This window comes from Haliotis rubra, unplaced genomic scaffold (assembly GCF_003918875.1).
Source record: "Haliotis rubra isolate DU_JTF1 unplaced genomic scaffold, ASM391887v1 Scf205, whole genome shotgun sequence".
Classification (NCBI taxonomy): Eukaryota; Metazoa; Mollusca; class Gastropoda; order Lepetellida; family Haliotidae; genus Haliotis; species Haliotis rubra.
Genome location: NW_025766059.1, coordinates 364,574 through 391,181, shown reverse-complemented (window position 1 = coordinate 391,181; position 26,608 = coordinate 364,574). Strand labels below are relative to the sequence as shown.

General features: G+C 39.6%; 2 protein-coding genes and 3 long non-coding RNA genes across 5 annotated transcripts; 3 read left to right on the top strand and 2 right to left on the bottom strand.

The window, feature by feature from the left end:
- Positions 1 to 457: 457 nt before the first annotated feature.
- On the top strand, positions 458 to 5,015 carry LOC124276055. The gene is made up of 4 exons (XR_006898399.1): positions 458 to 616; positions 904 to 1,016; positions 2,704 to 2,864; positions 4,327 to 5,015. It is a non-coding gene; the product is annotated as an uncharacterized LOC124276055 (long non-coding RNA).
- A 156-nt stretch (positions 5,016 to 5,171) lies between these two features.
- Positions 5,172 to 10,447, bottom strand: LOC124276053. The gene is made up of 3 exons (XR_006898398.1): positions 9,547 to 10,447; positions 7,973 to 7,977; positions 5,172 to 5,183 (listed from the first exon to the last, which is right to left on the bottom strand). It is a non-coding gene; the product is annotated as an uncharacterized LOC124276053 (long non-coding RNA).
- On the bottom strand, positions 7,541 to 7,898 carry LOC124276052. Its single transcript, XR_006898397.1, has 2 exons — positions 7,788 to 7,898; positions 7,541 to 7,747 (listed from the first exon to the last, which is right to left on the bottom strand). It is a non-coding gene; the product is annotated as an uncharacterized LOC124276052 (long non-coding RNA).
- On the top strand, positions 7,813 to 16,071 carry LOC124276051 (protein shisa-5-like). The gene is made up of 4 exons (XM_046711695.1): positions 7,813 to 7,919; positions 13,437 to 13,536; positions 14,526 to 14,704; positions 14,947 to 16,071. The coding sequence occupies exons 1-4, from the start codon at positions 7,850 to 7,852 to the stop codon at positions 15,207 to 15,209; spliced, it is 612 nt and encodes a 203-aa protein (XP_046567651.1). The 5' UTR covers positions 7,813 to 7,849; the 3' UTR covers positions 15,210 to 16,071.
- Positions 16,072 to 18,421: 2,350 nt separating this feature from the next.
- LOC124276032 (protein shisa-5-like) lies at positions 18,422 to 26,491 on the top strand. The gene is made up of 4 exons (XM_046711675.1): positions 18,422 to 18,483; positions 19,627 to 19,720; positions 23,975 to 24,162; positions 26,161 to 26,491. The coding sequence occupies exons 1-4, from the start codon at positions 18,435 to 18,437 to the stop codon at positions 26,349 to 26,351; spliced, it is 522 nt and encodes a 173-aa protein (XP_046567631.1). The 5' UTR covers positions 18,422 to 18,434; the 3' UTR covers positions 26,352 to 26,491.
- The last annotated feature ends 117 nt before the right edge of the window (positions 26,492 to 26,608 follow it).

Sequence of the window (26,608 nt, the reverse complement as noted above, 5' to 3'; positions counted from 1 at the left end):
TAGTTGTAAGTATCCAATACGCGGAAAAAAACTAGACTCGTCAGCCTGCCTGTACTAGGAAACAGGACTGCAGTTTTCAAACACATCTTTGTCTATCGACCAAATACAGTTGTCTGATTTATCGTTGTTTGCCAGGTAATGGCTACCCGAACAATCCAGCGACAACGTCCCAGTGTAACACTCCGAACTAAGTAAATACCTCGTCCGAAAATAGACCAGTAACTCTATACCATAACTCAGTTCGACATTGATGTAGGGCCATGTCTTGACTGCTGAACCCAATCACGGCTCTCGGCTACCAGTTGACTCGCGTATACCATTATTTTTCCAAATGTGAAACCGACAGCACAGCACTCCCTGATACGCTCCTGCACCTTGAATGTATAGCTTGCACAGTCAACTGTCCAGACCCTGTCGTGTGTAGAGGACTGCTTTACATATGTCTACGCCTGAACTAGGGCGTCACGCTCTGTGTGTTCCACAACACAGGCAAGCCGGGTGCCCTGCACGATATACACACCTGCACACCTAATTAGGTCAACAACGGCCATGTTGAACGGTGTCACGATGAGTTCCTATAAGGGTGGATGTGTCATTGTTCCTTTAATCGCTATATGTAAGTACATCTACATTCTAACGTGTTCAGGTGTATGTTCAGAACATAGATGTGGATTTCGACCTTGATCACACTAATCATTCATGCGTAAACGTTCATCGTTTTTGGGAGCGATTCTGTAGCCGGTATTCCCTGCTTGGAATAGTCGTTATTTATTATTTTATGTTAATCCCTCACTCAATAACACTACACGCAGTTATGTTCTACTGCCCTTTGTCTAATTTTCTGTTGATTCGCCAATTTCTAAATTTTAAACATGTATTTATCATCCGATTCTTACTCTACAGCATACGCGCAGGAAATGTGTTACACAAAAGCGTCCGATGGGACAACCAGCGAAGAGATACTGCGAATTCAATTGTTGTGGTATTACATCCTCCTACTGCTGCAGCGAACCAGGGTTAGTACACACTGGTTTATACTCGTACTTCACTGGCGAGACGCCATTCATATATTTTGATTAGTCACACAACGTTTGTTTATGGTGGCTGTCAACCGGTGACAAAGCCAATGTAGAGTTGCGTCCCTTAGGTGTGAAACAACATCGGCTCACCGGTGTATCTTGAGTTTTCATGTGACGATACGATACACGATTTTTCTGCATTAATATTGACGATACACTATAAAATGTAAGAAATAGACATAAGGCAAAAAGTAATATTGTCAGGAAAATATGGCTAAATGTATTGACATTAGCGTTTCATCACTAAAAATAGCAACGGACATCTGTCGACAGGTCGCTTTGCTTTTTAAACAGCTCTGAAATGTATGTAGTTAAGCAATTTTCATGCGATTTGACGTGTGCGTGTAGAGGAATAGAATACGATGCAAGGTCTTTATGAACTTGATAAGGCGCATGAGAACAAGGTGTACCTGTGTCTTGGATGCGCGAGGAGCGTATACAATATAATGAATGACCGAGTGCTTCATGTTTGTCATTTTCATTTTGGGGGTTGGTCTATACAGTTGATGTTTATTACTGCTATACCGCCAAAAGCGGCAGAAAACACAACTCAGTCTGTATGTCATGTTTCACCATTATATCGATACCACATAGGTTACTGCAAGAAACAAATGGGTCAGACCCAAGCTGTGAAACTTGAAAAAAACATTTTATAGAGAATGTCAGCATGACATTTCTTTGAGCGAGGGCTGCCTGTTAAAGCAGTAATACTTTTTTCCCACCCCATTTCTTAGCTTAGCTGGGGCGGTGGGGTAGCCCAGTGGTTAATGCGTTCGCTCGTCACGCCGAAGACCCAGGTTCGATTCCCCGCATGGGTACAATGTGTGAAGCTCATTTCTGGTGTCCCCCGCTGTGATATTGCTGGAATATTGCCAAAAGCGGCGTAAAACCAAACTCACTCACTCTTAGCTTAGCTAAATATCTTCTGTCATACACGTTACCGTGTAAGTAAAGTTCGGGATTAAGATACATCTTATAACATGAATAGATCCTTTTTGAGCTTATATTTTAAGTTGATTGCCATTCTTGACAAGAAATATATCATATTCCAAATCTGAATTCCTTCTAAAAACATTTAAGCTCACTGCTACATTGCGGCGGGATGACATTTGACACGTTATCCGTCCTTGACACGTTATCAATCTTTGACACGTTATCAGACAGACAGACTGACAGACAATATTTGTACTATCTATGGTGAATGTTTCAATCTTACCGAAGAACAGAAATATTGTTTTTTAATGTCAAATAATGAAGTTGTTAGTAGTGTTGCCAAAACCTTATTCCTTGTTCTATCTAGAAGGCAATGGTTGCTGTATAGCAGTTAAATTGTGTATAGACATATATTTTTTAATTTTCTTTTTTAGTGCAAACGTTTTTCTATGACTTTTAGCAGCTTGTATATATTTTAGATTTAGTCTCAAATATTTATATATTTAAAAAAAAATCTTTAATCCTCGCAAAGACACGAGGGCCTGTGAGTACACCATTATATGCTGTTCAGACAATACATGTATTTGGCAACACAACATAAGATGAAGCTCCTAGGGTGACAATGAAACGGATTAGTGAGTATTATAAAGCTGCCAATATGTCACTGATAATGTCTTGGTCTTCTTTTCAGAACGGCAGATACTGGACTTATTGTTGGACTCGTGGTGGGGATTTTGGCCGTGATTGCTGTGATCGTGGGTGTGGTCTTATTTTGTCTCTTCCGACGTCGTAAAGCACGGAGACAAAATGAAAAAGTGTCGACACACAGCCACGAAGACGATCACTCAACAGGTATTTATCACGTTATTTTCTTGAAGTCTCAGCCAGGTATTCCTGGTATTTAACGGCTGTCTGTAAATAAGCGTTTTGACTAGATGACCGGATGGTTGATATTATGATGGTAGTCCAAAGCCGTCACTCTGGTCACACTTGCCGCCGATGCCAGACAACCGATGCTCAGGCACCGTACCTACACTGACCTGGAATCTTGACTTCAGATATTAATTCAACCCGACAGTCATTGTTACAGCAAGAAATATATGATTATCTGTTGCATTTGACCTACAATCTTACCAAACCATCCGCCCGGGGGCGGAAGGTCGCGGGTTCGATCCCCGACCGCGTCATACCAAAAGTCGTTAAAATATGGTACTTGTTGGTCCCTGCCTAGCGCTCGGCGTTAATGGGTAAAACAAGGACTGGTCGGCTCGGAGTCAGTATAATGTGTATTCGTGCTTCACTGCGGCATGGTATCTCAGTGGGCTAGCACTATAGAACCAACTTCAGTCTGGGCTAGTACAAGCAGCCGCACATACACATACACACGCATGCACGACGTCATATGAGCGAAATATTCTCAAGCACGACGTTAAACCCAATTTCACCTCACCTCACCTTACCCAACCACATACCAAATAACATTATAACAGCTTGACCCTGTGATAAACTCTAGTTTGCTAATGAACACCGGCTTCAACGTCAACACACTAGTAACGTCAAAGACCTCAACGTCAACACACTCGTAACGTCAAAGACCTCAACGTCAACGTAAGCTGTTGTACATGGTCTATGTAAATATATAAAAAAAAATACAATCACCAATCACACATCAACGCCAGTTAACTGTTGGCTTCCATTGTTTAGCCTGCATCTTTGTTGTCTTATTACTTTTGTTGCTTTTACATGTACATATATATGCTTTCTGTCTCATACCATTCATTCACCTGATGAAGGTGAGGTGAGGTGAGGTGAGGTGAGGTGAGGTGAGGTGAGGTGAAATTGGGTTTATTTCACTCATATGACGACGTGCATGAGTGTGTATGTGTATGTACGGCTGCCTGCTTGTACTAGCCCAGACTTAAGCTGGTTTTATAGTGCTAGCCCACTGAGATACCATGCCGCAGTGAAGCATGAATACCCCACTCAGACACATTATACTGACTCCGAGCCGACCAGTCTTTGTTGTACCCATTAATGCCGAGCGCCAGGCAGGGACCAACAAGTACCATATTTTAACGTCTTTTTGGTATGACGCGGTCGGGGATCGAACCCGCGACCTTCCGCTCTCCGGGCGGACGCTCTAACCACTACACCACGGAGGCGGTCCACCTGATGAAGGAGTAAGGAAACTCAGAAACGTTGTTCCTCATAATAAATAATTTTCCATCCACAAAACTCTCTTTCTATTGTGCATCATTTCTAAATGCTATTCAAAGACTTTATAAATGTAATAACGCCTGTCTAACGTGCTTAGTTTCAGACGAGGATACCTATCCAGATAAAGGTTACCGATCCCCGCCGGCACCAGACCCGTATTACCTGCCTCCAGTAGAGATGAAACGTCTCCCCACCCCTCCTCATCAGTCCCATTCATCCACACATAGACCCCCTTCCACGTCTTCTGCAACAAGGTCTACCACAGTTACGGATATATGATAAATACGTTTTTTTCTCACATATAAACGTCACCGTAACAAGTGTTATGGTGAGTTACAGGCTTTGGTTTGTCATGACAGAAAAATTGCCAGTATGACATAAAACGTTAACCCACTTCAGTCACTACATGTTTTGCTTCAGATAAGTAGAAGGTAAGTAGTAGTATGCAATATTTCGTCAATCTTAGCATGTCAATATACCATGTCAGTAAGTGTATCAACTTTAAAAATATATATATATCGTTATAAACATGTACAACGCAGTAAAATCCTGTAAAATGAAACACACAGACCATTATAGAATGCATCATATTTGCCATATTTAATTGTTTTAATGAAGTTAAAACAAAATATTTTTTTCAACAAAATCACTTACAAAGGCACACGGTGCAGGCATCATGTGTATCAAATACACACTAGACGCCAAAAGAAACGTTATCCTCCTACCTTTATGAATTACTGAAAAACTAACAAAGATATGTTAGAAGGTTTTAGTTTACAAGAAAGCTTAATAGCACAGCTTTATGCAAATCACGAAAAGAACAATTCTCAAATGCATTCATATTTAGGTGAAATGGATCTTTTTCAGAAGAGTTAAATTGTCCTATAATCGTCTGTGCCGAAATAAACCAATAATAATGATTTTGATGTACACAAGAAAGGTTGAAATAAAATTCTGCTTTGGGACAATGATAAACCATTTAAAGTCACCATTTTTCAACTACTATAACAAGAAACAACTGTTATAGAGTCTGTAAAATTGTAAAATAATCATTCGTTTGATTTCAGTCTTTTAAAACATTTTCTGCTGATTTACATTAGTTAAAACAAGTAAAACGTGTCTTTGATATAGTGAAAACATGTTTAGGAACATCTAAAATTATCTTTGTTAATATTTTGGCTTGCAAAGTAACACTTTTCCATTTTCTGTTTACACATAGCAATATCAATCGCCAAACGCAGCAATATTCAAGCAGTATTTACATCCATTTTACTTGTGGAATGATTCTATAGGGTGTAAAGAGAGCCTAGAATACATGATCTGATACACAAGTACGAGAAATATGCCACGATTAACAGCTGAAGGGAGAGAAAGAACCATTGGGATGGTGCAGATGGGGTCGACATACAATGCTGTTGCCAACGCCCTCGGATGCCACCGTATCACGGTTATAAGACTTATTTAGGGCTTCAGACAGACTGGGGTCACCGTAGACAGACAGGCCAGCTGAAGATAGGTACCTCCGTCATTAAGGAAGGAGGGTAGCGTTTCTTTTGGCGTTTAGTATATATTATTCCTGACATCATGTGTGTCATATGTATAATTCCTGGGTTTATATTTTACCACTTTTATATTGTTTGTCTGAAAGTATGTACAGCTAGCTCGCAAATATATGTTGTCTACACATCTCCGAAGGAGGAATTACATGTTCATCAACACCATGACCGTTCTGTATCATCCATTTATTACTTTACCTTCATCTTTGTTTTGCATCCTCTTGTGAATACAGCATCAAATAATATTACACCATCTCCACAAGCATATCTATCATCATAGGCTGCCATGATGACTATCAACAATTTAGAGTTCAATACATAGTGATAGGTATATGTATATGTAGGTTTTGTACCGAGGAATAGATATTCATATGAACAGATTGTTCATTCTTTTTACAAGGACAACGACCTTGTTTAAACATTTTATGCTGCCCTCTGAATTAGGTTTCTACATTGATGTAAATACTCTTAAGGCTTTAATGATTGTGTAGTGTGACAGATCTTCTTTTCTGAATATGGATGAATCTGAAACGGCCCTGCGTCAGTGATCACCACCATTGTCTAGATAAATTACGGTACAAAATTGGACAAATTGACTCAAGGTTTTGTTAGTGAAAACGATAGTAAATCTGGAAATAAAAGGAAAGAAGCCATTTTTACCTTGTACCATACATCTAAATTTATTTAACAGAAACATCATTCTCCAAGTTTAGGCCTCTGTGCATGGTCTCGGACAAGCTGGAAGTGGTCATCGATGTGAGTGAGTGAGAGAGAGTGAGAGTGAGAGTGAGTGTGTTTTGGAGCAGGATATTTTAGCAATATCACGGCGGGGGGCACCACAAATGGGCTTCACATATTGTATTGTGGGGACCCGGGTCTTTTGTTTGACGAGTGAACGCTTTTAACCACTCGGCCTCCCTACCGTGCCCTCTGAATGTAGTTTTTCAGACAACTTACTTCGATCTTTGTAATATTATATGTTATATTGTTACAACACTCATTGTGAAGGATTGTTCCGTTCCTGTGTACTCATCCATTTGTATTTGCATATGAAATATGCCATGTTCTTGTTGATGCCATTTAATCTTTAAGCAATCAATTGCTGGCAACGATTGTGTTCCCGGAATGTATAAAATGTACAAAGTAAAGTATCTTTTAAATCTTTGTTCGTTTGTTCTACAGTCGTCACGAGAGAAATGTATTCAGTTGAAAATGAGTCTCGTAAACTGACCACAAACATGATGGTCAACATTGTCACAACTTAGTCTGATGCAGAAAGGACCGCCTCCGTGGTGTAGTGGTTAGAGCGTCCGCCCGGAGAGCGGAAGGTCGCGGGTTCGTTCCCCGACCGCTTCATACCAAAAGACGTTAAAATATGGTACTTGTTGGTCCCTGCCTGGCGCTCGGTATTAATGGGTACTACAAGGACTGGTCGGCTCGGAGTCAGTATAATGCGTCTGAGTGGGGTATTCATGCTTCACTGCGGCATGGTATCTCAGTGGGCTAGCACTATAAAACCAGCTTAAGTCTGGGCTAGTACAAGCAGCCGCACATGCACACGCATGCATGCGTCGTCATATGAGCGAAATATTCTCAAGCGACGTTAAACCCAATTTCACCTCACCTCACCGGTATGTGCCAGGCAGGGACCAACAAGTACTATATTTTAACGTCTTTGGAAAAAGTCTCCGGTACAGGGAGGCAGGGGAGGCAACTCTTAAGCGACAGAGCTAACCGAGCATCCCGATTATTCACTGCCCCTTCAGATGAGGATGGTCACGATTCACATTCTACCTTGTATAAAATAGGGAAAACTGACACTCACGCTGCAAGGGAGATGACTAAGCACTGAATGTTAGCCAAGGAAGGAGGATGTATAAACGTGTTATTGGTTCAGTATTGTGACAGCCATGCGTTTAGGGTGGTATATTTAGACTGAAGACTGAAGTCGTGCTCCACTGCCTCCTTACAAAAACAGTAACACGCTCAAGTCGTGCTCCACTGTCTCCTTACAAAAACAGTAACACGAGCTTTCAAGTCAGAAGCACTGTTCCGTGTAGCGGAATGTTGTCGATCTGCAGCAAGATGATGTCTCTGAAAACTGGGTGGATTCTTCTCTGCCTAGCTTCTATTTGTAAGTATTAACACTATTTGTAACCAACTGGTCATAATAGTAATTACGTGTACAGTGTCTACTTACACAAAGTGACTCCAAACTGCGTCGTAAGTACATACTGTCACTGTGATCTCTGTCATAGACACTAGTTTAGAAAGAAGAAGATCAAATATTGCATGTCACGTTGTCCTGGCTACCCGCCGTGTACTGTATGAGGGGGGCAGGTGTGTATTACTATGTAGTTCTCAATCATGTATCCTGGACACATATGATGCTCGTCGGGCCTTACTACCCAAACTTTGGTATTGTCACATATCAATGATGTAACCTTCCAGTACGGGTGGCGGTGGGGTAGCCTGGTAGTAAAAGCGTTCCCCACATGGATACGATGTGTGAAGCCCATTGCTGGTGTCACACGTCGTGATATAGCTGGATTATTGCTGAAAACGGCGTAAAAACTCACTAAAGCTCACATACCAGTACGGGCTTAAAGATTAAACATGTGATTGAAACAAGAGACCGCCGGTGATAGTAGTGCATGTTTCGCCGGGCTTTCCGCGTTTCACTGTGTCTAATACAGTTGTAAGTATATTACTTCATTGCAAATTGCAAATTGCAAATTCAAGAATTCAGATATTTCAATTAACTGGTTACATGGTTGACAGAGTTGTGCCCCCCTTGTGGTGTCATCGTTTGCTTATAGTGAGTTCTCATCCAAGAACCCATGATGGGTTCACAATACGACCACATGGGTGATGGTGGTCCTTGTGGTTAAAGCATTTGCTCGTCACACCGAAGACCTGGGTTAGAATCCCCACATGGGTACAATGTGTGAAGCCCATTTCTGATATTGCTGGACTATTTCTGAAAGCGGCGTAAAGCCAAAGTAACTCTAGATCTCTCACTTAATAATACCATACCACGCTTTCACCAAACCGATCACTCTGCATCAAGCAGTATCTTCACCTACGTTAATTTAGTATGCTGTGATATAATGTATATACTGTCCACACTAGGATAGCAGCTATATAACAGAAATCACTCTCACTCACTCACTCACTCACTCACTCGTATCATATCTTTCTAACACTGACACTGACACTTCAGTCAGATGTTTCCAGTAACGTTGGCCATTCACTGCGAATGATCAGGCCAGACATGTTGTCAACTACGCCGCTGTCACGCCTGATGCACCTGGCTGTTTACACAGATGTTTACCAGCCTATATAACAGTGATGGTATGCGGCTGTATGTAGTATAACCTGTTGCACTCTCCCTTTGAAAGATCGGCGTTTGAACTGGTTTTCAGAAAGCCACGCCTGTTGCGACTAACTGGATTGGGTGATGAGGCTGCTGACTTAGTTGATGAATATGTACATGTCAATCACTGGATTGTCTGGTCCAGAATCAATTATTGACAGAAAACTGTACAGAACCCATTTCAACTGAGTATATATGCATTATTTGCACGTTCATAATGTATGAACAGACATCTAAAGCAGACCTTGAGAGAAACACAAAGAGGAGCTCTATATGAGAAAAAAGTATTATACAGCTGGTATGTTGAACGTATGTTGTTGGGATGAGTCTATAACTCTACTATAAGTACATGCAGGTTTAAGGAGTATCACAACTTCAGCACCACGTTTAAGACAAAATAGTATGCATGTTAACTTCTTTGTATTGTATACACAACGTTTCAGGGCTTTTCCTTGCCCCTGAATAAAAAAACAACTTCTATTTGCCTCTCAGGAACACCTTCAGCACCACGTATTCCCCATCGCCCGACTGATTTGTAAACCAACTCAACAAAGAACTATTGGGAATTTTAGATTTGGAAAACATCACAACTAGCTTCCATTTATCTCTCATTTAAGAAGTGATTGTTTTCTCAGATTTGCGTGTCTTTGTATACAGTAGTAGATATATCTACTTAGTATACAAACACCATTGGAGAGACATCCTAATTAGCGTAGTCAGTTACCGTTGATAACAATATGTTGTGAATTACTACCCATAATTGATATATATATACAGTTATTACGCTTTTGCATTATAATGGAATAGCAGTAATGAAGTGGAACCAGTTATTGTGAATCTTTCTGTGTATAACATTGAAAATGTCATTGCGGTATAACTTTGCAGCTTGAACATTGATTAATATATACAGGTACAGGGTGCTATATGAAGTCTTATGAACAACATCTCCGCTAAATATCATGTATTTAATTGTTATTAACGTGTTATATACATCGACTCTCGACAGTGCATCCAGGTAGTTTCCTACACCTGATATACCTTTTAAATGTATGTTTGTCCACCTGGGCCAATAAACAATATTATAATTGATTACTTAGGCACTTCTATTGTGATTTGTTGATGCAAATAAATCTGTCACAGTTTTCCTTATTTGCCGTGTTGGGTGTTGTCACGTTCGTTCAACGACGGTATGGCCCAGCATTAATACTGCTCAATTATAACGTTTCTATGTGTACAATCTTGGTCAGGATTAAGCTGAATATGAAGCCAGTGTCAAACAGAAAACCTATACTGTGTTTGACTTAAATATCAAACATGTAAATACTGAATATTAGTGTTACAGCTGCAATGTACCGTGCCGTGTATTCTTTGATGTTGTTTGAGTGAGTGAGTGAGTGAGTTTGGTTTTACGCCGCCTTTAGCAATATTCCAGCAATATCACTGAGGGGGGCACAAGAAATGGGCTTCACACATTGTGAACATGTGGGGATGGCACCTTCTTTAATTCTAGAGCACGACGTTTTGATACAGGTTCTTGTATCGTTTTCATACTTGAAACGTCGTGCTCAAGAAATAAAGAAGTTGTCATCCATAGATGACTTCCAACTTCTAAAATGCCACTTAAGGAAGATATGAATACAAATAGTGCCACTCTTATTGTATTGCGTAAAGTCAACCGTCTGAAACGTGTGTGGCTTTATACAGCAATTTGAATAAGAATGCACGGAAATGTCATGGAAAATATAAATGCAGAGTGTACGTGAATCAAGTGCAGTATAATGTCTGTCTACATTTTGTCAAATGTTTGTCGACTTACTGGAAGTGGGAAAAGTGAAGAAACTGAACGCTGCCAATCGTAACATCGCCAGAGGACGCTTTGAAGCTGGATAGTACCAGTCTGCACATCATTTCAACGTAAGCCAGTGTACCATATCTCATTTATGGCAGGCCCACGGCCGGGAAGATCTTCTTGGCGTCCCCTGCCTAGAAATCCTTTGGGCAGTTCTTTGCGCCAACTGGTCAGCATAGTCAACTAAAGCTCAAGATGACGACCCCAGAGCGTCGGGAACTGGTAGACCAAGAGTCAAAACTCCTACACAAGAAAACATCAACCGGACCTTACGTCTACGTCATCGACATGCCACTGCGACCAAGACTGCAGGGCACGTGTCAGGTTCGAGGAGGATATCGGAGCAAACAATTAGGAAACCTCTGCGAGAGGTTGGAATTAGACCCAGAACACCGGAATCTGTCCTTGTATTGAGGTGTTTGCATCTGCGAATGCGATGGAGCACTGTACGTTTCTGGGCTGAGGAAAGGGTGAGTGAGTTTAAATGTAATGTCGCATCGTCATTATTTCAGCCATATAGCGACTCACACAACACATTTTGTCACTGTTCGCTTACTTCATAATTGAAAAGTCAGTGTCTTACCATAGCTTACAAGATTTCAAGATCGTGTCCCAGTGGGATGAACTCGACTAACGTGAGCGTCAAAGGCAGAATAAGTCCCAAGCACTTGCACAAATGGCTAATACTTTGCAGGACGAATGGAAGATTATTCCACAAGACATTATCCGTAGACATATATATCCAGTGTGTGCAGGAGGGGTAGATCAGTCATAACAGTAGTCGCGCCAGGTACTAATGGGAACGCTCCCTCGTGAAATTTTGTTGACAGGACAAAACGTTGTTCGTTGACCTAACAAAATAACAATAAAAAAATAGTAAATAACACAACTGCAGATCGATTGATCTGAAAGCAGACCCTCGCGACTGCTCACGACAAATCGTCATTAAGCTACACAAAATCAAAAGTTGCAGGCTCACTGGTTATGTGTCATATTTTGGGGTTTTTGGTGCTGTCCCATTCGTTGGTTTCACATTAATTTTGCATGCGCAGAGCGTGTAAAATATATCCACAACTTCCGATAACCTTAGTATAAACACACTCTAAAGAAAGCAAAATCAAAACCCGTCGAATTTAACTGATCTCAATTCATTTATGAATGGAAGGGGCCGGGATTAGCTAAATAAATAGCTTAACGTTTGTTAACAAGCTCACATCTCACCACCACCCGTCCACCGTCCTTCCTACACATCCCCTTCTCACAACTAAAAAACCACATCTCTGATGCAGTTGCCACCAAAACAGGACATCAATTATTGAAAAGCATGGGCAAGTGGATGTATGTATTCAACTATGAACAGTTGTCACACGTAAATAATCTTCAGACAGCTTTTATTTAGAGTTTGTTTACATTATCAGTAATACGACCAAAGCGGAAGTTGACCAGTGGATATTATTACACGCTCTACGCATGCTAACAGCGAGTCGAAAATCAATGTGAAAACAACGAATTGCTCAGAGACTATGAGACTGTGCCCAGTTTCCAACATAGTTACAGGCAGGAGACCCTCCGCGCGTTCAAGAGGCAGTGTCACTAGATGATACACAAACAACTTACGTCAAACTTCTTTGAGTGGCATTTTAGAAGTTGGGATGTATACTATAGAACAAACTTTAGAAGTTGTTATCCATAAAGTTTGTTCTGTATTGAACTTACGTCAAGATCATCACAGCTTTATGCGCAGAATCAATGGTCCAGAGAGATTACTCGTCCGTCCGTTAAACAGAAGTGAATCAGCAGTACGTCCAAACAATATGATGTTTTACAAACATAAAGGTTCTTGCCTAGAATGTTTGTTGTCATTTGCGTTCTAATACTTCATAAAAGTCACACGTTTCGCGATTTCTCTCTGAAGCATTTAATCATGTATACAGATGCATAATTGCGATAGATTTTTTTCATTAACGATGACATTGTCCAACGCATACCATACTGTAGAAGGAAAAATGAGATTTTACAAGAAATGTACTTAGCACGGTAGAGTGGGTACACCAAGCGTGTGTTCTACGTCAAGTTCTATTGTTCTCTTATACATAATTGCATACGCTTCACAAACATCTGATAGCAGTATTACACCAATAACACTATGAAACTATACAACATTATTATTGTTTGCAAGCACAATATATATGTCACAGTACATTTGAATAACTGAATGTTTTTAACAAAATGTCGACATGCTTTCACTACATATGTAAATACTATCCAATGCCTCCAATTTTCATTCTACAATATTTTCGGCAATTTGCATGGCGTTCAGCAATAACATAACCCATTCATTGATGCATTCAACACAGTGGACCTTATATGTGTGAACGCATATGTTTACAGCATATCTAACGTCTCCCAATGTCTGTGTTTTCCAGCGTCTGGCTATGAATATTGTTACGAGTATGACGGTTTTCAAACAAAGAGCTTGACATGTGTATACTCATGCTGTGGAACTAGCAGTTACAGATATTGCTGGTGAGTATCAGGAAGCCGAGTGCATTGCAGTCATATTTTGCAGATTCACAGAACCAAACAGTAATCTGAGTTATCATTTTTAAATGCAGTAATATTTTGAGTTTTATCCTAAAAATGCCACAACAGATTTTAGTACGTTGTCAAATAATACGTTCATGTGGTTGGGCTTTGGGAAAACCAGATATAAATTATGAAAAAATCATATGAATGGAAATTTCCACCGCTTTCGTATTTTGTGAGCATATTTGTATTATTCAAACATTAGAAGGCCTTTGACCTCAGCTTTTCTTCAGCGATGTAGAGAAAGACGACGTAGACTGTGATAGATATAACTTCTGTAAAACTGACTGCGCACTGAAGCGTTCCCAACAGTGTCAGCTTCTCATTCCTAAAGCTTGATAAACTAGCTTTGAAACGTTACACACAGGAAACCTCAACATGTTTACATTCTTCTTATTGAGTATGAGCATGTGTATGCTACATATTTTACACACACACACACACACACACACACACACACACACACACACACACACACACACACACTGAAGATCCTTGGTACAGATATAATTTGTTCAAATTGAAGAATTAAAGAAATTATATCCATGAACTCACATGTTTCTGTGTTTCAATCTATTTCTAACTGTATAAAGGTTACAAAGGCTATTAACTGTTTATTTGGATTTACATATTGATATTATCATTCCACAATCTGTCATAATTAATTTTATTTGCACCAAACTTACAAAGATTATATTTTTCTTCAACTTTGTTTCAGGTAATCTTCAGGAATACTTACGTGTCTGACAAATGTCAATCACGAATCTTTGAGCTCTGTAATGCATTGGTAGTGGATTGAACAAGTCAAAGATACTTGTAACATTAGTTTTAAACCAATAACAGCAAAATAATTATGTAAAATAAGAATCAAGGTGTACCAGATAACATGAAATTGTCTACATAACATTGTTTTCTCCCAACGTTTATAGCGGCAGCTCGAGTTCTTCTTCAAGCGTTGGTGTGATTATCGGCATCGTCGTTGGCGTCGCTCTCCTCATCGCCCTAGTTGTAGGAATAATCGTGTGCTGCGTCTGTTGCTGCAAGTCATCCCCAGGTCATCGAGGTCAAGTAGTGACGAGCGGGCAACAACTTACTGTTATATCTGCAGGTACTAATAACATTCATAATTACTTGAATATTGATATGTACAGTGTTCAACAAAAGCGCAAAAGGTGATTCCAACCAGCGTTATTGTGTGACGCTTTGGCAACTGAAAGTGTAAAGGCCAGATATTGTACATCATGACCACTAACATGTTTCTCTCTTAACAGTCCAACGAACAGATGTATGATGACCAATCTAAAAGTCGAACCTTGCATAACCTTAGAACGTCCTTTTGTCTTTGTCCAGGTCCGAATTCGGTCAGTGGTGCATATAATGCTGGATATGTCCACACGATTCAGTCTCCTCCTGGAACATTCATCCAACCACCAGTTGCAATGGCACAACCTCCACCACCCTACTCTCCACCAATAGGACCAGGCCACCCCCAGAACCAGGGCCAGGCCATCCACCAGGACCAGGACCAGCACATCCACCAATGCAGGGACAAGCCTATCCACCAATGCAATCACCAGCACATCCACCAGGACCAGACCAGCCCCCAGGACTAGAACCAGCCCACCCACCAGGACCAGCCCACCCATCATTGCAAGGACAAGCCGCCCATCGACCATCACCCGCTGGATCTACTGCTCCTCAAATGGGAAACATCTCTGAACGCACCAAAACAAACGACGGTGACGAGCACGTGTACACCAGCCTGCAGTTTTAGAGACAATTCGGTTCAGGACCACTCTTAACTCACCACACCAAACCACATGCATCTGTAATGGGAAGCGGTGACACCAATGCTGTTATATGTGATTGTGCATACTACCCAGTATGACTGTGAAACACCAGGTGTCATCAATAATGTTCAGCGATGCATTCCCACAATGTTCACAACTATATTTCCTTTTACCCTCAATAGAATCTTTTCCCGTAAATAACCAAGACTGATAATTCCTCAGCGTTGATATTAAATGAATACGAAAGACAATTCACCATGAACTTGGATGTATAACGTTTTGGCTGCAGTGGGGATAAACAATATATGTTGTTGGTAGCTTAAGCATTTCAAATGATATACCTGTTTGCTTTTTTATACTGTTTACGTATTTCATACTAATACCTGCATGTAAAAATGTGATCACTTGCACAGGGGCTTAAACTTATATCTTGTGTCATATAATTTCATTCTTTCTTCAATTATTCATAATATCGTTTATATGTTTTGACGTCCAAGAATGAATGTAGTCATCAATGAGGATTTTTGAATTTCTGTAAGGACAACATGCGTGGTGTCCATGCGGTTCCAAACCATAGCATGTTTTTAGATCTAATACGGCAGATGATATAGACAAAAGTAGTACAATGCACAGCACACGTACAATAGATCCGGGAATTTGTGACATTAAAGCTGTTATAATACTACATTTGCCTTAAACATTTACATGTATCTATACGAGCCATTGTATTGTGATAACGCACACTCTGCATTCTGTTCCGTTTGTGGTTATCAATTTTATGATTGACCATCATTTTACTGATTTACTGATTTTATAGTCAAGAAGTACATTTACTATGAAAGGGCTTCATTGCGGGCTTGTATTTCTACGAACGTTTCAGCGGTAGCTTCAGTTTTCCCGAATGTGGCTTCAAAGGTATCTGAGGATTTTATTGTTTCAAACATGCCTTCACATGTATACACGGATGACATATCAGATACGTACGTAAAGGGAACTAATGGTGTCCCCAATGATAACTTACTCAATTATCCATCACATATCAAGAGATACAGTAACTCGTCAGCCACCTCCAGCATATCAAAGTCATAAAGGAACTATATGTTAGAAGTGCGTGTGTGCGTGTGTGTGTGTGTGTGTGTGTGTGTGTGTGTGTGTGTGTGTGTGTGTGTGTTGTTTTTTCTATGTTTTCGGAATGAATAAAACTTAACGCTTTGTATCTATTGTTCACTGCATTATTTCAGTGTATTACTGTTACAACGTTACATGACAAACAATTGATTGCTTGATTAAAAATATTGGGATGTATGTTCCCTCAGACAAAAACAAAGCTCAAATTGTCATGATATTTACCCTTCAAAACTAGTCGGGGATACTCTGACATTCCCAACTGGTAAAAGACACCCGTTTCTAGTTATGGTTGTGACCCGTGAAGATTCTGGTTAGAATTTGTCTTCAGCAAACCTTGTCAGAAAACGCAATCACATGTCGTATCCAAGATGCGTTTGCCGATGTTCATTGTGTTCATCACTGGATTGTCTGGTCCAGACTCGATTATTTACGGACCACTACCATATAGCTGGACCACCATATACAAACTGGAATATTGCTGGAGGCGGCGTTAAACGACAAACAAACAAACAAACTACTATGGTTGTATGATCTAGATTGGGAACACATTACAAAACGTAGTGGAGTATGTAAACAAATGTTATACCGTCACTGTCCTCATTGACGATAGGCTAAGATGACAAATGTTTGACGTTTTGGTATTAACAGTACGCTCTATAGTACTGCCAGAATTTGTCAAAATGTTTCATTCATGTGATAAGACATAATGCGTATACTGAGTATCCCAGTGACGATTGGAAGGAGTCTGTCTCGGTCTGTAATGTGAATAACAAATTGCCTGCTTTTGAATTATATCTTTTTGCAACTGCAGATATGAATCTGCTACGCCATTTATTATCTGTTTTTTCATGAATAACAATGTAATGAATATATATGTTTTCAAAATAAAACTCATTTGGTATGTTCATTGTGCATGAATTCAGCGTTGATCTCGTTCTCATCGCTTGCTTTCCGGTAATTCTTTGGCTGGAATAATATTGATGTGACGTAAAACCCAACTTTTCATCAACTCAACTCTTGTTGGTGTGTAGTGTCACATATGTCTATTGGGACCGTCTATTGTGGGACACAGAGACTGTGTGTAGCCTGTGTGGCGTGTTCCATGTGTATGTGTGTGCGATAGTTGTGTGGAATGTCTAGTGTCATGCATATGTATTCTTTAGTGTAGGGTCAGCATGTAGTGTGCGTGTCGTGTTTTGTGTCTTTTGTGTGTGTGTGTGTGTGTGTGTAAGCGTGTGTGTAAGGTCGGTGTGTAATGTATGTTTATTCTGTGGTGTAGAGTCAGCGTTAAGTATGTTACATATAATCAGTTCGTGTGTGTAAGATGCGTTGTGTGTGCAGTAGGATGTGTGTGTAACTTGATGTCTAAATGAATGAATGGATGTTTCTTTCCTTAATTATTTAAAATATCATAAATATTTAGACATTATATCAATTCACAAGGTGTTGAAACTAAGAAAATTAGATACAGAATACATCAATAACTTGCTAGATATATTATTCACACACTGAATGTATATTGCACTGAATCTAAATTCAAAACACCTTGTATGCAGAATTATGACACCTTTGACAACTGGGCCAGTCGGGCCTTGTACGGTGATGTGTGGTCTGGTTATTGTGTACCGTATGGTGTGTATTGATTGTGGAGCGAGCTATGAGCTCACGTGTATCGGTTTTTGTGTGTATGCGACGAGGTCTGGTAGAATGTTCTATACACTGTACAAACAAATGTCATTGAATTATTTCCTCATTGAACACTTTGTACAGGGGTGTTATATTAGCTTATGTGTACACAGAGATAAATTATGTTGGAAGAGTAACGAGAGTTTCTAAACACAATGACACAACACAGGAAGTATTTATATAGAAATGTAGTCACGACAGCATACGTATCTCGGTGGTACTCGAATCGACAGGATGTTCTCTCTAACCGCTGTGTTTATTATTCTTGTACTGGCTATTGTTTGTGAGTATTCATCTACCATTTGTAAACCATTATGCCATTTGTAAACATCACCAGGTCAAATGTAACGGGTGGAAATGGAGGCAAACAAAACCTACAACATTTTATGCAGTGTTCTCGTCATCGTCAAACACCTCAACACACCCAAGGCCTTATCACTATACCGTCTACTTTTAAATTCCACAGGGGCGATCCAAGCCCTGCATATTTCATACCATTAACTTGTTTTGTCATAACTTCTTCAGCATGTATGCATGTGCACGAGATGTGTTTATTGGTTGTTTAATGCCGCATTCAGCAATACTCCACTTGTATGGCGGCGGTATGAAAATAATCGAATGTGGACCTAGCTGTGATCAACAGCATGAGCATTGATATGAGCAATTGGGATACGATGACATGTGTCGACCAAATCAGCGAGCCTGGCCACAAGCATGGGTTGCTGAAGATGAATTCTAATCCGGATCTTCACGGGTTGCTTCACGGGTTGCTTGTGGATGAAATGTTATCTATAGTACTAACATTGAGAAGAACATCTTGAACCGATCCAAGGACATTATCTTACTGGAAGTACTGCCTCATAATCCAACACATGAGTTCAGGGTACCATAAACCATCGATTCGTTTTGTCAGTGTTCTTTCCAAAATATCATCGTTATGTTCAACCGCCGCCGTGGTGTAGTGGTTAGATCGTCCGCCCGGAGAGCGGAAGGTCGCGGGTTCGATCCCAGACTGCGTCATACCAAAAGACGTTAAAATATGGTACTTGTTGGTCTCTGCCTGGCGCTCGGCATTAACGGGTACAACAAGGACTGGTCGGTTCGGAGTCAGTACAATGTGTCTGAGTGGGGTATTCATGCTTCACTGCGGCTAGCACTATAAAACCAGCTTAAGTATGGGCTAGTACAAGCGGCCGCACATAAATATACACACGCATGCACGTCGTCATATGAGCGAAATATTCTCAAGCACGACGTTAAACCCAATTTCACCTCACCTCACCTCATTATGTTCATGCCAAAATATATCATCATTATGTTCATGCCAAAAATCGTGATTATATTCATGCCAAAACATCATCGTTATGTTCATGCCAAAATATCATCATTCTAACAAAGACTGACAAAGATGGTTTTACCTTTTCAGCACATGGCGGTTCATATTGCAACAACGGTGGTATGACCTTTTACTGCGGCTATGAATGTTGCGGGGACTTGAGCAACCAATACTGTTGCAGCAGGTAAGTTCTGGATCCTCATCCACGACTGTGTGTATTTCTGTAAGTAGGCCATCGGCCCATGTACAATCGTAGGATACAAATTTTATTCTTGACAAAGCAATGTAGAAGTTATACATTATTTACACACTTTTGATTTGATCACGAGGGCATACTTAATAATGCACAGTTTTTAAAAGAATACTGGTATAATTACATTGCATTATTTTTTTTAAATTTAATGATATCTTGACATTGATCAAAATTGGGTAAATATAAACTTCGTAAAATTACATATGCATCACAGACAAAAAGAAAATGTAATTCATCCTCTGGGATGTAATTGTTACACATGTTACATATTGTTGGGGCATAATAATCTTCTGTACGTCTTACATTATAAAGACGGGGTAGGTGATAAAGTCTAAAGAAACGTAAATATCGTCTATATTCTTTAAAATGTACAATTGTAACATAAAACTCTACATTTAATAAAGACTTAATGGTTTTTTTAATATACTAAATGCGATGATTAATTAATTCTTATCAATATGCTTTGCCCCTTTACATCAGTAAGCCTCTGTTTGAACATGGATATAAAATTATCAATATTGCAAACACCATGACTAAACCACACAAATCCAAACCCGTTGGTATTTAACAAACTTTGTACGTATGATGCCGAAGTATATCTACCAAATGAGTCGAGATAATTCATCAAAATATAACATTGTTTAGGATACCTGTCTTCAGACATATAAAATCATTTACACGCGTAACATTCACATTTAACATAATAATCAACACTTGTACAATATCTACCACAATCTGATAACATAACATTGCTAGAAACATGTTTACAAAGGCCAAGAGCAATATTTACAGAAAGTTGTATGAAATTTGTTTATCAACTGTCGCTCTTGAATACCCCACACTTCTGCACCATAAAGTAGAATTGGCTTCACTTTGGTATCAAAGAGCTTAAAAAGAATATTAACTGGAATATTTGGATACTTGTAGATTAATGAACGCTTGATTTTAAAGAACGCTTGATCAATATGTTTTACCACAATTGGACATCTACTCTTGAAAACAGTTCACGTTATACGTGATATGCAGAATATAAGAGTCTTCTTGAGCCTAAGGGGTATCTGTCTTCAAATTTGGAATATTAATTCCGTAAAGTATTGGTCAAATTCAGAGCTGGTGTCTTACGTTTAAAAAATAACGTAGGAAGGTGGCAGAATATTGATGTATCTCAAAGAAATTGTCCTGCATGTAAAGTAGATTTAGAAGATGAATATCACTTTTTGTTAAAATGTCCAGCTTATTATAAAGACCTTCGGGGTAGATTTTTGCCTAAGAATTTGCAAGTAAATATGATATCGTTTAGAAATATCCTTAAACAAAACAAAAAGTTTTTAACTGTGCTCCTTGAAGAAACCATTTTTCATAGTGACGTAAAACTCGGTTTCGAAAGACCAGTATCTCTGTTTTATCCATGCTAACCTGTAATCCCAACGTTGTACAGTAGTCGTTTAGAATGTCAATGTTTCCTTGCAGTCCAAAAACAGAGTAATCGAAAATACATAAATCACCATCTCAAAGCAAAAGTAATAATTCTAAAAATTCAGATCCAACAAATATTCCTCTAATTTCCGCGTTTTCTTGCATTAATGCAATTCTGATATAAACATCATGGGCAAAATGGGGCTCAAGACACATCCTTGTCTAACTCCGCTAAGACAGTCAAAGTATTCTAAGATTGGGGTGTTGGTTATTCGGACAGCACACGTGGTTTTAGGAGTACATATTCCTTAGCACAGTAAGAGTTCGTCCATGGATATCATTCTTTAATAGTGAATGAAGATAAGTTTTCTATTTATTGAATCAAAGTCAACAAATAAACAATAAAATCGTCCCGCTCGCCTTGATTGGTATTTCTGTATGAAACATTGTAGCGTAGTAAAAATATCATCAGTTGTGTTGTAGTTGTTCCTAAATCCTGCTTTAGCTTTAGGACTCTAGTCATTAAGTGCTGCAAATGTTTGTTGACGGTTGTTTAGAATGGAACAAAATATCTTTCCGAAAATGTCCATGAGTGAGATACCTCTATAGTTGTTGACTAAGTTAATGGCGCCTTTCTTGTGGAGTGGTACGATTAATCCCTTAGCCCATTCAGTAGGATATTCTCCTTTGGTTAGGATGATATTATATACAATGACTACATGTGGACTTAAAAGATCAGCACATGATTTCACCATCTCTGCTTTAATATCGTCCGGATCAGCTGCTTTACCCGATGTCATGCCTTTTATGGCTGCTTCAACTTCTTGGAGCATCACGTCTCTATTCAGTAGATACATGATGTCATTATCACACACACAGTCACAGTGGATGTCTAGTGCCATGGTCAGCTTCTTCTAGTTCTGTTTTATCCTGTCATTATCACACACACAGTCACAGTGGATGTCTAGTGCCATGGTCAGCTTCTTCTAGTTCTGTTTTATCCTGTCATCATCACACACACATTCACAGTGGATGTCTAGTGCAATGGTCAGCTTCTTCTAGTTCTGTTATATTCACTGTGTTACCTGTTGCTTGTCATCTATTTAGGTTTTGCCCAAATAATTTGCTTTCCCTGGAACTGTCTATTAATAGTGAATTTGGAACTCTTCGTATTTTCTCTTCTTCTATCTGCATATGTATCTGTAATTATTTCTTGCATGAACATTACTCTTTACTTCCAGTTAGTCTAAAATTTTCTAATAATCTGAATTTCTATGATTGCAGGATTTCACATTCTCTGTCGTACCATACAGTAGAGTTATGAGAGTTATCACATTTAGGTCTCCTTCCCAAACCACACAACACAGCAGTGCTTTGAAGAATGTCAGTGAGGTTACTGACTACCATGTCACTGAGGTCGTTAGCTTGTATACAGAAAACATTTCCGCTGCTCACTTCAGTTAGAGATGTTACTTTCCCAAACCGTAACATATCTCTACGAATGGTCCACGATTCCAACCATATCATAAGCATGTGATTCTGAATCACTATCCAACAGTGAAGATACATGTGTTTGAAAAATGACGAGTGTACCCATCACGTGTGCACTATTTCATTGGTACTGGGAGAACACATCTACATGTTAATGTTTAAAAGTTAAATTTGACACAAAAATGATTCTTGGTAAAGATTTAATTAAATCTACCAAAGTCTTGTCTACATGTCTACTTTTCATTAAACTAACAAAGAAACAAGAACATATGCTATAAAAATGTGAAATTGGTTATTTGATTTCGTCTGGTTTACGTTAGCTATACCCTGTTCAAACCAAACTTCCATCTATTTGTCGTTCATTAGCACCACAGATGACAAACCAAACATAACCAGGCATAACTGAACATTCTTTTTATTCCTATCTCTGTCAATCATTCATTGATACACGTGAACAAGCCACATCAGTGTAGCCGTTTGCTGCATTCCTCAGCTGAAGAACTTCAACCAACCTTCTCGTAGACCAGTCTCTATAAAATAAAATGCATGCTTGCATTAAAGTTTTTATCGTTTGGTCATAATGTGTACTTTGCAACTGCAGAGGATCAAGACATAGAATCGTTAACACCAAATATTGGAAGGGAGAAAGATGTTGTCGACAAACAGCCTAGGAGGAACGTTAGGTGTATTTCTATAAATCTTGACACCGAACCACATGTTTGACTCGATCTTGCAACTTTCAAGGTCGATTTACTTGTGATTTACTCTCTGTGGGGGGTTATTTCGGTCAATCCTATTAATTGATTCTGCTCATTATACAATTGTACAAGCTTTACTGCTTTTCTCCTCCCTCTCTCGGTGTTTCTCCATACATACTATGAATCAGAATTTCTGGCAAGTCAAGACAAGGTACTTTGGTCTGGAAGTTTAACTGGAGCATCAGTTATATATTTGATCGGATATTGTTCAGTAGCCATCCAAGAGTCAATACCCTTGAGAGGCATAATCGTGTCTGGAAAGGTGGAAATGGGCATGAAGCGGTGTCAACCTAAGATTTCATGACAGATTTGGTCCTTGACACTTAGCATGTTGTAGTCTTCATCATGGCGATGAATCTGGATGCCAGAAAATCTTTAAAACTAATTATTGTGGATTATTTTGTGGAGTGAGCTAGTATCGTTGTTTTATTTAATGGTAGCAATGCTCCATTAATATGTTTTCTACGATAAAGCCAAAAGGTAGGTGGTGTTCACATATTGCCCAACATGTTTCTTGCAGCGGAAACAATGCCGAAACAACTGCAACGGTTGCACTAATTATCGGGATCGTGTGCAGTGCTGTGTTGACGATCGTCGTGATTGTTGGATTAGTCATATGCTGTGTACGCTGCTGCTGCCGATCATCTAAAGGTCACCAAGGTCAAGTTATTGCAACCGGTCAACCGATGGCTGTAATAGCTACTACTGGTACTGTACATATACCATTATTACCACCTTTAGAACGGGTAGACAGACAGATAACGCCATAACAGTGCATTTGGACCCTGTGTATTGAATGAGAAAATGTCATGGTATTAGAGAAACAACGAGAACCAGTTGTTTCCCTCCTACTACGACATCATCGAGTTAAATACGTAAGGTCCAAATGCACTCGCACGACGTTCTATATTTATTACATACTTTTTAACGACATAAACTGTTTTAATCTAATCTTACACGTCACTATTGAAACGTCCTCATTGAGGTCACGGTATCACTCCGCACAAGGAACGTATTACACACGTATGCGTGAAGTTGCATACCTCGACATCAATCAAGTGCCAGGTTCTGATCGCTAAAGAAACAAAGCAGAATACCCACAAAAACAATGTCAATTCAACAACCATAATGTTTCAAAGATTTCATTTAGGACAATGATTAAAGATCACATGGTCTTTCAAATGTTTTGAAACTTAGTGAAGTTCAAAGTCAAGTTCAAGATCAGTCAGTCGTGAAATATGGAAATCTCACTGGAATTAGCATAATAAATTTCAGTACCTCCAGTTAGGTATACTTCTGCATGTTTACAGTCATATTATTGTCGTGTTTTATACATTTTTATGTTTGTGTTAAATAACCAACACGTCAAATGTGCTCTTGAAGGTGGTTCTTATGGGAATAAAGTTGATTGCTTACAAACTTGGGGCGGTGGGGTAGCCTAGTGGTTAAAGCGTTCGCTCGTCACGCCGAGGACCCGGGTTCGATTCCCCACATGGGTACAATGTGTGAAGCCCATTTCTGGTGTCCCCCGTCGTGATATTGCTGGAATATTGCTAAAAGCAGCGTAAAACTAAAAAAATGCAAATGCTTACAAAGTTACTCATCTCATTCTAACAACATATATTTCTCCATAATATATTCATTTACCAATATATGCACAACCGTTTTTTAAATTCACATTCAGTTATGCATGTAATGGTTCAAACGTGCGAGCTCAATGAACAAACTGTTCTTTCTTAATTTTACCAAAGTCGCCCGTTGCAACTGGCATTGTTGCGGGACCATTCTTATTTTATATTCTTTCAGTGTCAAATGGGAAATACTTGTACTGCACTTGTACTTGTCTGATGCAGAGATACAACTCTAACTACGAATACACCATTTAGAAAGTGGTCAAATGTAGCCTATGATATATTTGGGACTACACTTGCCCAGTAAAACACAGATTCTAGTACTTTTGTTAGGTTGAGTCCATCCGGGATTCGAACCCACACTCTCAGTTGAGTTTGGCTTTACGATACATCGGCATTATTCCAGCCATATAGTGACGAGATCAAGTCTGCATTCAAAGACATTCCACACTCTCAGAGTCAGTTACCTAATCGTATATATAGGTCACGTTCATCATAAATGCATCAACATGTTTGAACATTTGTTTCGTCGCATGTTTAAACTACATGATGTTATCCGGTTGTACATGATAATTAGTTTTACTGCAGAACCCTAAATGATAGTAAAACAGAAATAAAAAAACCAGTTATGTAACACATCGAAATACCTACACCCGCTATCATCCTCGTCCAAAGATCTGAAGTTTGCTTTCAGAATTGTCTTCATCAAGTTTGCAAAAATGCTAAGACTGTAGGCTCGACTTCCCGATTTGTCCTAAATACATGTCTCAGCAACATACTCGCAACCATTACTAGTGTAATTATGAACGATAAAATATGTGTTTGTGTGAAAGTAAGAAGTAAGTAGATGGATATACATTGGTAATGATAATTGAAATGATTATCTGACTGTCCATAAAGGTCTAGGAATGTGTTTCAACAAACCTCTGATGCGCAGTGCAAAGCAGCCTTGTAGACTATTAGTAACCAGAACTGTGCCAGTCGGACACAGGCATGTCGTATATCCTTGGCTTGCTAACCAACTGATAGCATTACTACACTACATGTTCAGCTGATCGTGTCTATTTCTGTCTAGGTTCAAACACTACCACTGGTGCATACGCTGCAGGATACGTCTACCCGCCTCAGCCTGCTCCAGGTACACACTACACTCAACCTGCAGGGACGGCACAGCCTCCACCATCTTACCCTCCTGGACCAGTTCCAGCATACCCTACAGAAACAGGACAAGCCAAAGCTACGTCTGAGGGAGCCCCGACTTCTTAACTCCGATTAACCAACACCCTCCCGAGGCGGGGTAGACTGTGTGCAACCAACATTAGAACACTAAATAAGTCTAGTGAACTTGAAAAGGTCATATAGACCTCTCTCTCTCTCTCTCTCTCTCTCTCTCTCTCTCTCTCTCTCTCTCTCTCTCTCTCTCTCTCTCTCTCTCTCTCTCTCTCTCTCTCTCTCTCTCTCTCTCTGTGTGTGTGTACAACAAGGACTGGTCGGCTCGGAGTAAGTATAATGTATCTCAGTGG